Source organism: Varanus komodoensis, unplaced genomic scaffold (genome assembly GCF_004798865.1).
Source record: "Varanus komodoensis strain SLA01 unplaced genomic scaffold, ASM479886v1 scaffold4, whole genome shotgun sequence".
Lineage (NCBI taxonomy): Eukaryota > Metazoa > Chordata > Lepidosauria > Squamata > Varanidae > Varanus > Varanus komodoensis.
Window position 1 is genome coordinate 989,976 of NW_025335941.1, and position 13,909 is coordinate 1,003,884.

The following is a 13,909-nucleotide window of genomic DNA, read 5'->3' on the forward strand; positions in this document are numbered from 1 at the left end:
TCCCAGGGACCCACATAACAGAACCAATCTTGTTTCTTCTCCCCACAGTGATTGTGACCTCTTTTACTGCTGCCAAAACCCTTTTCTCCATTTTTCAGGGATCTGTTTTTGTAATCTCCAAAGTGAAAGCCAGTGTCAACCATTCCAAGTGCTCTAGTGTCATATTGGAGGAACTGTCACAAGTTCATCATCTAGTTTTTAATGTTTTACAGAAATGTGTGCTCAAACTTTTGATAATTACTTTTGTTTGGTAGTTTAAATATACAACTTTAACCAAATTGTTGTGCAAAGGTACAACTCCAACCAAAATCTGAAGCCTTGCCTGCTCAATATCCTGATAAGTGACTAGTATTTAAAGCAGGCAATGTGCAAGATCATTGATAAATCAAGGCCTCAGAGAATTTTCTATGCTTTCATTTGACAGTTCACTGTTTAATAGTTGAAGGTCTTATAGGGGCTGATGAATGGGTCAGTGAGATCCTCTTGGTTTTATATATGGAGTTGTCAGTTCTCAACATCTCTTACTTTTTCCCAAGCATTTAAGTGCTCAGGAAAATGGAACAGTATAGCCCATGCCATTTACAGGAACAGTTACTTTCAAATGTTTCTTTTAAAACATAATTTTGGACAAAGCTGAAAAAATGTTGCCTTTGGCAGGAATATTTATGAAAACTGTGTATGTCCTGACCAACTCCCCATCCTCATTTTTGGCTGTCAAAATGGAGATTATGAAAACTGACTGTCAGACTGGAGATTAGAATCTTCAAAATTAAAAGGTTAAATAGGGGGAAGCCTCAAGTAGTGAAAAAGAATTTGTGATTCAGCAAGGGGAGAGAAGACATGTCAGGCCTGCTGTGGATACCCATGAGAAGGCCAAGGAGGAAGTGTAGGACAAGTCATGAGGAGCCTGATTGTCTGTCAGGCAAGATGTCAGTTGTCTGGACAACAACCAATTGACCATGGCCTACTGCCAGGATGCATGAGCATGATGTACAAATATGCTTGTGAGTCATCATAGCTCAATGAAAACACTGGGCTTCTTCACACATGATAAGCAACACTCAAAACATGCCATGGTGGGCAGCATAGTCAGTGCTTCTTCTTCAGCTGCTTGCTAGCTTGCCATGAGTTATTACCCCCTTCATCCTTGCATCCACTCACCCTTGCACCCACTCCCAGCACATAACCCATGGGCTTATGCAGCACAGCTCAACTTTACCCTTGCTGTTATGGGATGCTGTTATGCTGCTCTCTTTCTTGCCTAGTTAAAAGGCCACATATTCTTGCCCAGATAGCCAGAGTAACTAACCAACAGTACATCAATCTTGAGTAAATTTCAGTTTACTCACTTCTACTGTTTTCCTGGGATCTGATGGTGAAATGGATACAAGGAACTACACATTATCATGACATAGGAATATTGATGACACTTCAAACCCCTATTTGGCCTCCCACAGTGTTTTTATGTAGAGCACAGGAAACAAAATAAGGACCTTGAGGTACTTTGCAGTACAACTATAGGGCAGAATAGCAGCTTCTCATCACCATCTTCTAGTATCAACCCTCCAGAAAATACTGATAATTATAATTATTTTAAAAATCAGGATCTGTATTCCTAATTTCTATGTTTAGAAGAATACCCAAACTTAATTGAAAGCATGTTGTCAGAAATTAATTTATATAAATTGTCTGTTGGGCCACATTAAGATAGTTACTGGATGATACAGCAATAAAAAAAGATAACTCTGTTCTGGCTTAAATCCCTCTTACACAGAATTTCCTTTTCCTCTACTCCCTTAACTCAGAAGATGATCTAAAAGATTTTTTTCCACAGAGCAAAATTGTCTTTTAAGAAAAACTGTACTTAAATATACCAGTCAAGTGCTTTGGAAGCTGAAGCAAAGCACTAAGCAAAAAACAGTTATGATGTGCTGCATCACATTCAGTTAATCTTATGGGATGTATTTCATAAAACTGCCCACACTATCCCATTGAATTAGGTATTCTGAAATGGCAAGTTTTTGTTAAAAATGAAAAAAGCAATCCCATGGTCCCTAGACAGCATCTGAGGACCTGTAAGATATTTCAGATTCCCAAATTCAGGTTGGGAGCTGAGAGTTGGAACGTCAAAGGGATCATATTTTGGGGGATGTGTAGAAGAGACAGCACTGGGCAGGATATGGGCTGTCCTGATACCTATTCAGACTTTCTTTCCCTCTCTGAAACACTGCAGCTACACCAGCAAAAAAGCTAGTCTAGTAGAATGATGGGAGGTGAAAGGAATCACTTATTTATTTATTATTTGAAACTTTTATATGCCGTCACCACATGCCTCGGCACCTTGGGATGGCTCACAACACATACACCACTCCTCTCACTCTACACTGAATAACCATAAGCCTCTGTATTTTGGGCTTCACATCCATTGCTATATGACTGTGCTATAACTATGAAAAAACCTAAACAATAAAAGAAAGATTATCAGAGTAATATTATCCAATTAATGAACAGATAAAATGTAAAATCAAAAACTTTTGCCAAATACTGGTATACTCAAAGCAGAGTTTTGTTGTAATTTTGGCAACAACCAAACACCTACCCATTTCAGTGAAATAGTATAATTTTAAAACAAGTTTCCTGTTTTTAAAAGGTGTAAGCGATCCATCAGTATCTTAGAATACACATGGGCTATTGTAAGAGATTGCCAGGATTCACTGCGTCATGTCATCTTCATGCTCTGTCTGTAGATTCCCAAGCACCCAGGCATGAGAATAAAGGTGAAATAGAAGGCTGCCTGAGAGGTTCTTCAGGTGAGCTTCAGCTAACACAGCTGGGGGAGAATGGAATTGCATCAACAACTGGGGTTCATTCAGAGCAGACTATTAAGTTGTGGGAGGTAGCAGAACAAGGTTGGAAGGAGGAATGGCTGCATGCCTCACCAGAAGAAGGTAGAGGATCCCTTCTGCAGTTCCCTGCCCTGGCTTCCTTTGGCAAGGAGTCTGGAAGGACCCAGAAAGGAGAGATGAAAGAACTGATAGCATATTCAAACCTGGACCTAATATCTGGCATGGAAGCAGAGAAGAAGCCTCAAGCATAGAGAGACTGAGGAAGCCTCTTCCACTGGAACAAACAAACCTTGCTCCAAGGAGGCATGCCACCAGAAGGACAAGTACTTCAAACCAAGTGATGCAAAGCTCGGAAGAGAGGCTGGGAGGCATACGTCTTTACCCTGAACAAGAACCTACAGACTGGCTGTCCTCAGTGTAGTAACTAGAAGCAAAGATTTACAAATATAGGCTGCTTGAGTTTACCTTGAGAGTTTTGTGGATATGGAGGCTACAGAAGAAGGTAGGTTCAAATGTACCACTTCCTGAGGACAAGTACACAGATATACCTAGGCAAAGCAACCTGGAATTGGGGGCGTAGGGCAGGCCATGTGGCACCCACAGCACTGTATTCTACACTTCATTACTGCTTCCCAGAGCCAGGATCTGCTGACTGAAACCACCAGCTTACTCTGCTCTACTGTGAAAGATTAGAGCATCAGTTTAGGGTACCTCATGTTGCTTTAATTAAGACCACCTAGTCCTATTATGCTATTTTGGAGACAGAAATGGTTTGCTTTGAAAATTAATATTTCTCTTTCAGTGATAAAAACATGTAATCTCTAAGCAATGAAACTTAGCAAAAGGGAGCAGACCATAGGCAAAAGTAATTGGAGCTGAAAAGTCCAACCCTCTCCCATGGATACCAATTTATAGTCAGAAACATGGGAAAGATATCTATGAACAAACAAGCAAGACAAGCCTCTACATATCACTTTCAAATAGGACTTCAAACACAAAGCTTCTGCTTGCCTACCTAGAATTAAGCATGGAAAGCCTGAGAATGACGACTGAATCACTCAAAGCTTTCAAATAGCATTTTTATTTCTATTTAAACTAGGAGAAAGTACCAGTCTTCAATCATTTCTGTGGTAGAGAGAGCAGGATCAGAGAAAAAGCTATTGAACCAGATGGGGAATATCTGCAGTCTTAATAAGGTCCATGGACCACAAAAAACATTTCCAAATTAGATCCAAATTAAGTGTGCATGACTTCATTATAACTCTCAAAATAGTCAAAACTTACGATTCTTTCACACATAGGAAGTAATGAAAAGGTGCAAAGAAAAAATGTATTATGCATTTTAAGCTCCTTTGAAAGACCTTGTTTAAAAGATGGCACATAAGCAGAATCAGAAGTTTAAACATGGATAAGGAACTACAATCTTTAAACTTTTATACAGTTCTAAGCAATCAGGAAAGACCAAGCCCTAAAGCTCTTGTTGCTACCAGATGTTCTAGCACTTAGAAAATTTCCTGTTAGAAGGCTTAGTATTTAAAGTTATAGTTTATCATTAAATGGTTTTTCTAAAACCTATTATCACCTCAATACTAGAAGGCAGGATTATCCAATCTGTACCCATTGATGTTGTCCTATACATCACCACCACTGTTATTGAATTCTGGAAGACAGGTTCATATTATTTCCCCATATTGCAGATGGGGATGAAATTGAGACACAATTTGCTTAAAGCCGCCACAGAACTAATGGCAGACTTCAAAAGAGATTTTCTTAATTTGTAGCTCATTCCTTAGCTACTATGCAATACCAGCTCAATAGTATCTATTGTATTGTAGAAGTATTGTAGAAGTATTGTAGAAGTATTACTAATAATCACAAGGAAAATAGACATTTCGGATGAAAATCTGGGCATGAAATTAAACTAGCAAATGTTCATAATATAGGCATTTCTTTACATCCATCAAATACAGAGAACTGCCAACTTTATCGAGCCAGCCCAAATAGTGTATACAATATATTTCCTCAAGATAGAGTGCCTAGTAGACTAAAATTAACTACAAAACTTCATTGAATTGAGAATGAATGTATAAAACATGTGCAACGATCCCAGTGTATTAACCATAATGAACCAAGTTGTGAGATTGCATCTCTCCTAATGACATAAATTTCCTTTGCTGACTTAAGATTGGTGGCTTGTGTCAGAGATGAGGTACTGAGGCAAAAGAACATGCAACCATTAGTTTGGGTCAGGAAGGAAGACCTGGGGACATGATTCAGACTTTAAGTGCAGGAGCTCCTAATTCAATTACCAGAACAGCACATTCATGGAAGATAAAAGAAGGTACACCTTTAGGCTGTGGTGATGGTTACTAGCTTAGAAAAGTAGTAATGGCTCTTTTTAGACCTGTAAAAGACTGCCAGCTATGTCAACTAAATGGCATACTGCCTTTGTGCACCACTGAGCTTGCTTCTAGTAGACTATTGTAAGAAACAGAATGCTGGATTGGATGATCATTTGGTCTGATCCAGCAGGGTTCTTTTATTTCTTCTATATTTTTATGTTGACGCACCAGGCACCAGTCATTGCAGTGGTCTTTAGTGGTGCAAGCTGAGATGATTAGAAATACCAGTCTCAACAAATTGAGCATGAAATATCTTTATGGACTTTACAGTGTGGGAATTATTAAATTCAATATTTTATGATCCATTATTACAAAAGTAGAATGCAAAGACTGACAGGTTTTCCTAAAAAGCAGTTTGAATTGTAGGTAGGACACATGGTACTGTATTTAGATGCCTTGCTGCACCATTTCTAGGCACTGTCTTTATGCATGAATACTCAATTTTATGCTTTTGCTGATAAAGCACTTCATCTGAAAGCACTTCATGAGAACTATCGGAGATAATGGCCTAAATTTAAAATACTACAGCAAAATATGTCTAAATACATAATTTACTCTTCTTCAGCATTGCCAATACAAAACTGATAAAGAAAGGAAGCATCTCAGCCATAGTAAGCATAGTCCAGAATTAAGCACTCTGAAGTTAAAAAAAACTGGAAAATGAGAACATTCTTCAAGGGACTTAAAGAATTTAATATTTAGTTAGGCTGAACCCAGTCTTCAATCAGTATCCAAAACAAGATAATCAGTGCAATGTTGAATATACTGAGTTAAAAGTATTATTATATTTATATCCCACCTTTTTCCTTTCAAAGAACTCAAAGTTGCTTACATAATTCTCTTCTTCCTTTCAATCTTATCCTCACAACAACCACCTTGTGAGAAAGGTTGGGTTGAGAGTCCGTGACAGGCCCAAAGTAACCAAATTAGCTGCACGATTGAGTAGGACTAGAAGTTAGAGATTCAGATCCCCAGTCCCTCACTCTCTGCCACTACACCACATTGGCTCTCAATTTCAATTCAACTGAATTTCAATCAAAAAGTAATTTCAACTGAGTCCAATCAGAATTCACTCCTACTTAGTAAGCTGGATCCATGTTTAGTCATACTTCAGTAGATCCACTGACATCAATAGGACATGGTCATGGCTATGTAATTAGAACTTATTTCAATCCATGTATTCTAAATCTAATAGATCTAATTGTATCTAAATCTAATTGTACATGTCTATTCAGAAGAAAGTGCCTCTGGATTTAATAAGAATTATTCTCAAGTAAGCATGGATAGGGTCACAGCCTAAGACACTTATGTGCTTCAACCACATTTTTCCATCCTCAGAACATTTGGTGCATAAAACTCCTTTTGCAAAATGGTAAGCTGGTGGCACCTATGCCAATGTCCTATGCTCACAACCAGGGTTGAAAAAAATCAATGATCTTAAAAAAATAAAAAAAAAATAAAAAACACAGATTTTTAAAAATTAAATCAGATTTTAAATTGGATTTTTGTAAATAAAATGCTGTTCTGGGAAAAATCTATTTAAAGATACTTTCCTATTTAAGACACATTATAGTCCAAAGGTTATTCATCATGAATATTAGTTTTTAATTATGTAGCATGAGGCTGTATATTCATGCAATGTTTAAATTTTTTGGTAAATAATTCCATTAATCCATTCACAATATCATGCTCTTCCAAAGGTTTCTATAAGTTTATTGGGCAATTTTTCTGTCTAGAAGATATAATCACAGATTCTTTAAACTGTGATTTTGTGTCTGCAGAGGTCGCATGCCTTTTCTTCACAGCAAAAATGTTCTAAAATAAACATACAGAGTTGAGAAAAATCCCTTAATTCCACTGTACCTTCACAAATCTATGTACACAGAATCAACCCCTTACCTCCTAAGTGCTAAGTTTCAAAAAATTCAATGAATAGATGAAAATTGCTGGGAGTGGAATAAATCTTCACAGAAAGCCAAATGTGAGGAAGCACAAGTCTTTGGATCTTTTTTGTACAGCCTGATGTTTATCATATTATTCCTGGAGAAGAAAACCTATAATGGCAGCAGGCTATAAAAGAGATCCTGTGTGGAAATATTTTAATTAATTTCCTCTACCTACAGGTAAGGCAGGCAAGTGTGCACATTATGTATAAAATCATTATTTAAATCTATTTATTATTTAAATCTATTTTATTTAAATCATTATTGAATAGTGATTTAAATAAAATCCACCCTGTGGAACAATGCTATCTAGCATTTCCCTAGAGGATACTTTTAATAGATCATATAAAAACTCACTGCTAAGATTATTACAAAGCTAATTTTACTAGAATTCTGTGCAATTATTATTAGTCACCTTGACAGTCTGTATGGAAACCTTTACAGAAACAACGAAAAACTTTACTTTCAAAACTACACGAGGTGCTATCAGTTTGCCAATCTCCTGCCCTGAAATTGTTGAAACAATGTATGAACACTCATGTTTTACTTACTGTTTGAAGATTTATTTCTTCTTCTCCCATAGGTTCATCCATAATTTGTTGGCCATTCTGCAAAAAAACACGTTTTGTTTAAAAAAGGAAGTTAATATGGCAACTGAAGTAGATACATTTGTCTCAATCTTTTGTCTACCAAGTTTAAACATGTTTGTCTGAAACAATGAATATAAAAGGTAACTATAACTACTACCTTGCATGGTGTTTACAGGAAAAAACACACAACCTCCTGGAAAGAAAACAAGGAGAAACCTCTTCAGTCCTACTTGCCTACAATTTATTTAAAATGCTAGTAGTTAGAAGGATGAGGATGACAGCTCTTCTTATAGACAAATGAATATATAAATTAGAATTTGACAATGGCAGATATATTTGTGATGAGGATTTTTTCCCCAAAAACATTATTCCAAAGGTCTTCATCATCTTTATCATCCTTTAATGGCAGCAGATGATTTGGATACTGCACCTGTGTTGTTACAACCTAGAATTACATTGGCATTTCTAGCTGTCATATCACACTGCTGATTCATGCTTCATTTAAGGATCTACTAAAGCCCCTATTAAATCAACATGCACCATCTTACCCTTTTAAAACACTACGCTCAACCTTGAAAAAAAATAATGAAGAACTCATTTTGGGTAGCAATTTTACCTGAAGTAACTCACATTGCGTACAGATTTGTAGGCAAGAGATTAACATGTCTCTCACTATTGTAACTCTGACTTAAAACTGAAAAGTTAGGAACAAATTTTATGTTATGTTATGAATGAGAAATTGAATGGAATTTAACCATTCTGATTTAAGTGATTCAAGTAAGTCTAGCAACTGGGTCAGTATAAGTAAATTCACAATACCAGGAAAAGTAACCCTATTTATGAACCATTTGATCTATCAGGTCTTATCTGGGGTACATCATAAAAGTAATCTAACAAAACAGACTATGTAAACCTAATCAAACTAGAATAACATTGCTTGAGTAGATAAAGAGCAAACTGCTTCTTAGAGCATGAGAACTGAGAGGAAAAGTGTGGAGGAAAATGACCACCAGTTCCAACACTGATGCCTTCCTTACAGCTGAAGCAGGATGCAAGGACTTCCCTTTAAAAAAAAGAAGAAAAAAACTGGCTCACATGTGCAAACTTCCTCCTCCCTGCTTAGGACCTCTGTGTAGAGGAAGTTAAGCATCCGGACAAAACAAGAGGGAACAGAGGGAGGAAAAATACATGTGAAAGTAACCAGAAAGTAGCAAAGAGAACAAAAACAACAGTAATTCAAAATCACAGTCCCTGCTAATTGTCTGACAGTGACCCCTTGCACACTCACACTCTTAGCACCAGGAACATACTGCGTTTGGTCCATTCTGGGAAATGAGGGGGTGATGGGAATGTTTAGCGAAAGATTCCAGAGATTTACATTGAGAACTCTTGCAATAAAATTCAGATCAGAGGGTCAGATATCATCCACTAGCAGATGTATATCGGAAAGCCCTTTGCTCCCTTCCGCTTTGATTTTCTTCATTAACTGGCCTTTACATAACAGGGAGCCACCCTGCAAACCCAAGGTTCTTCCCTTTCCATTCCTCTTGACCACTGTCACTAGCACACACATACAAGAAGGCCACTGTGTGAAATAAGCTTGGAAAATATCAGTGGCATTAAAGGTTGGGACTGGCATTAAAGGTTGGGACTATCCTCCTTAAAAATGCAACTGCCTCATAAAAGGCATGGGTAGAAATGGAAGAGATGCATCCATACCATCTAGCCAGATTTGGAAGACCTGAATATCCATCTCAAGGAAATTTGAGATTTATTTCATTTTTATACCACCAAGTAGCCAAGGCTCCCTGGAAGGTTAGCAAAAGTTTAAGGATTGTGCCAATTCCTTTCAATCTCACTGCCACTGGAAACAGAGGAATGTCCTGCCAATAGAAACAGGTTCTCAGATAATGAGATGATCCTTAGGGTGGGTTGGTGGCAGACATGAAGGCCATACAGTGATGATCAAGACGTGTACTCTGAATAAATTAAGCCAGAACACTTGCCTTTTTCTGCCTGCATCCAATGACTAACATAAATAAGAATATTATGTTTGTATACTGACAAAGTCAGTAATTGTATACTGATTTACAGCTGTGAGTAAAAGCAAAGAGGATTAAAGTAGAAGTGTGCATAGGAGAACAGTTTCCAACAGGGTAGCTATGTTGCTCTGCTGCAGCAAAATCAAAGATGACTTTGTCAGCACTTTAAATGAAAAATACATTTCATGCAGCAGAAAAACATGTAACTCACTTCAAGTGTTGTCAGGTGTATATACAGAAATGTTGGTGAGAAAAGTACATAAGTAAACAGTGGGGTCAGAGGGATAACAACTAGCCCAGCTTAACTAAACTTGGAGAGCTGACAGAAGAGTGGAGAGCCATGGAACTAGTGGAAGACCTAGTTAAAAAATGGGCCATAAAGATAGTCACCTTAAAAGGCAAGGTAAGAGGCTACCTTTCAAAGTTTGCTCTTCTCAAAGAGAAGGTCTCTTCGAGCAATGAAAAGAGAGAAAGCAGAGAAAGAGGAACTCTTGTCCCAGGTGCTCTCCATGTTGTGGTGAGAATGAAGTGAAAACAGTAGTGATGTTCCCCTTTTCAAGGGCAAAGCAAGAAGCAAGACTTACAGCCCTGAGCCCGCCAAATATGTCTGACAACTTCCATCCTGGGGGCAACGCCGGGGATGATGGCAGCTGCAGTCCCCCTCATGTGGAGGGCAACAGTTCGGGGAAGCCGAATTTAAATTCGGTGTCGTCCCCTCTTCCTCCCCCGGGCTTCGCCGTGGCAGGCGGTAGGGGGTGCTACAGCCGCTCCTCCAGGCGGCTTCCCCCGCCGAGGCACAGCCGCCCTCGCCCGCTCACACGCGAGCGCCCCGGGTGCCTGCCTACCTCGGCGCTGTTCGTGCTCTCCGCCGCGCTCTCCACAGCCATTTTCTGCCAGGGGTCCGCCAGCTGCGCCAACGGCATCTTCCCTCTTTAACTTCGAGCCCCTTTCCTCCTCCGCCGCCGCCGCCGTCTCCTCCTCCTCCTCCTCAGAGTACCAGTAAGGCTCAGGGTCGGGATCCTTCCTCCTCCCCGACGAGGGGAGGAGACTGCCGGGACGCTCCCCCCACCCCACCGGACGAAGCAACGGTGCCGCTCACGCGGCCGGCGGAGGCATTCAAACAACAGGCCGCTCAGTCAAAACGAATAAAACAAAACAAACGACCCACAGACAGACAGACACACGCGCGGAAGCGCGCGCGCGCGCCCCCGATCTCAGCGCCGAACTCGTTCTGCGGCTGGGCTACTACCACTCACTCCGCTTCCGCTCTCAACATGGCGGCGCCCGAGCCGTACCTGCCTGTCAAGCTGAGGCTGATTGCGTCATTCCCGAAGGCGGCGCTGACTCAGCCAATCAGGGGCAACCTCAGGTAGTAAAGGGACGCGGGGGGGGGGGGGTAGAGGCTGATGGAAATGATAGTTGTTTTAATCCGGCTGCGACAGGCGTCGGGGAGAAAAGGGGGAAAGCAGCTAGGCTGAGTCTTTTCGTACGCTTTCCGCCACAGCCTCCTGAGAGAGGTGCGGCAGGAACCATGACTATGCTTTGAAGGCGTGGACGTCCTTTCTGTGTTAAAATTCCCGCGTCATGTTTTACCCTTCACACACTTTTTTTAAGCGTATGCGTAAAGTGGCATACACACGGGTGTTCTCCCTGCCCGCGCCTCCCCCAGATGAACTGATCTGGCATAATTGCCATCCTCTTTATAGTTATTGTGACGACAGCGACGTGGCTGAGAATCATTGAGATAATCTGCAGGAAGCAATTTGTTGTTCGGGACGGGCTCAGTCCTACGCTGCTTGCGTGTGCTTAGAAATAATAAAGCAAGTTTTTTTTAAAAACCTGTTAATCGGTCAGATCTAAACATTGCTAGGAGACATTCCTTTCCCTTTGCAAAGCTAAATGTACGCTAGAGCGGTAGCGTAGTTAAGGAGGTAGCCAAAGGAATCCCAAGTATGTAACAATATTTATTATACATATTCATCATGCCCTGGTACTCTTAACTCTTCCTTTCGAGTCCCTTTTCTGTGGTTTATCCTACTAACCAAATGGATATCGTAAACTTCCTTGTGGCACGGACCAGTCTGTTTTGCTTATTTTGCACTGTAAAGCACATAATCCAACCCAGGCAGTGCTGAATCCCTATTAAGTGAAAGTAGAGAAAGGTTGGGGTTAGGTTTAAAGTTCAGCATGGATAGGAGTGGGGAGCTAAACCCATCTCCTACCTGTGTTTTCCTCAAAGCTTTTATGTATTTATTGATTTATAGCTGAATGCTGTTTGCTTTCTAGCACTAGGAGCACTCTGTGTGGAAGTACCCACATCCTGACACAGTTGCATAGCTGAAAATGAACATCTAGGCCAGTGGTGGTGAACCTATGGCACGTGTGCCACAGCGGGCATGCACAGCCCTCTCTGTCAGCATGTGAGCCAAGTCACCCCAGCTGCTGAGCATTGGATAACAGTGCATATAGGGGCCACGTGCATGCTGGGAAAGGAGCAGCGGCGCCAGGCGATGACGTCACGAGTCACGACTCATTAGCCACGGCTCATCCAAGCTTTCGCATGGCCAGTCAGTGCGCTGCCAAGGATATATATATATTTGCTCGGACTGGCTGTGAGTTGTTTTTTCTAAACTAAAACCTCAGTTTTCAGGTTTTATTGCAGTGTTGGCACTTTGCGATAAATAAGTGGGTTTTGGGGTGCTGTTTGGGCACTCGGTCTCTAAAAGTTTCACCATCACTGACCTAGAAACTATCCAGAAAAGATAGATGTTTTATTCCTTGATTTTTTAAAGGGGGAAGCTCCTGTTATTTTTTTAAAAGTGCAATCCTATGCATGTTCAGATAAAAAGCTCCTAGCACTTTCTAGCCAGCAGATACTTTTTCCAGTCTAAACATGCATAGGATTGCCCTGTTAATGACATATAAGAAAATATGTGGAGGGACACTAAGAATGGCCATGGCCACATAGGTATCTTGGCCTTGAAACATGGAACCATATTGGTTCTGATGTGTGTATTATGTAGATTTATGACTAGGTTCTCTTCCATATCAGAAACTAAGCTTTGCTGAAATCAACATTTACTTACAAGTAAATAAGGACAATCATTAAACTGCAAAAACTGCAGTCAGTAAATCAGTAAAGACACATTACATCTACACTTACAGTGGTTTTATTTCAATAATTCAAAGTGACCAAGCTTTGTAAAGAGCAAATATGCTAGTTTGAGGAATTTATGGTGGAGGCAAGACTTGTAAGAGGATAAAATCTTTGGAGCATACTTTTCATGATATTTTGTACTGTAAGTACAGTATATGATGATTTCTCTGTATATTTATACTGATGATAAAAATAGGAATGCTCTTATGTGATAATCCCGTTTGTGATCAGCATGATCTTATCATGTGAGTAGCTTCCTATTTTCTTGGCTTCCTGAAGTATAATTGACATCCACCAGGAATTTAGAGTTCCTGCCAGAGCATTCTGATGTAATCTTGAGAATGTGTATGTGGGCGGGATTCTTGTAGCCACAAACAGGAGTTATAGCAAAGTATATTTGAATAAACAAGCATGTTCCATTCCTATTTTTCATTCTGAGACAAACACAAAGTACTGTGTGAAAAAGGCACAAAGCCCCGCTCTTAAATTTCTTAAAACTCCAGAAGAGACGTAGTACTTTTGTTTGTTTTCTTCCTCCTGAAGAAACTCTTTCCATAGCTTCAGAAAACAGTATTTTATTCTTATAGAAGAGACCTGATAGCAAGAATAAGACTTATGCATGAAATGTATTTTCTAACTTTTGTCCAAGGAGCTCAAAAGAGTGTACATGGTGTTCTTCTCCCCATCCCACACAGACACTTGCCATCATCATAGTGACTTTGTAAGGCGGGTTATTTTATTTATTTATTTGGGATACTTGTATTCCGCCCCATTCGCATAAGCCTCAGGGCGGCTTCCAGCAAACAAATAACAATACAAAAATATAAAAATTGGACACATCCAGGCAATAAATAAGACCAATAAATAATTTAACAATTAATTACAATAACGTTTAAATAAAAAGGTCTTGGCCTGGCGCCGAAAAACAA

The 13,909-nt window shown here is 39.8% G+C and overlaps 1 protein-coding gene across 3 annotated transcripts in view; it reads right to left on the bottom strand.

Annotated features, from left to right (window-relative positions):
* RPS6KA3 (ribosomal protein S6 kinase A3) overlaps nucleotides 1–11,017 on the bottom strand; it is a 44,831-nt gene extending 33,814 nt beyond the window's left edge. The window contains exons 1-2 of one of the 3 annotated variants that reach the window (XM_044442755.1): nucleotides 10,669–11,017; nucleotides 7,743–7,799 (exon numbers count right to left, since the gene is read on the bottom strand). In XM_044442755.1, the coding sequence (XP_044298690.1) occupies nucleotides 7,743–7,799; nucleotides 10,669–10,746 (135 nt within the window). In that variant the 5' untranslated portion in view covers nucleotides 10,747–11,017. The remainder of the gene's footprint in view (nucleotides 1–7,742; nucleotides 7,800–10,668) is intronic. The other 2 variants (XM_044442754.1, XM_044442756.1) reach the window with 2 other exon arrangements.
* Nucleotides 11,018–13,909: the final 2,892 nt, after the last annotated feature.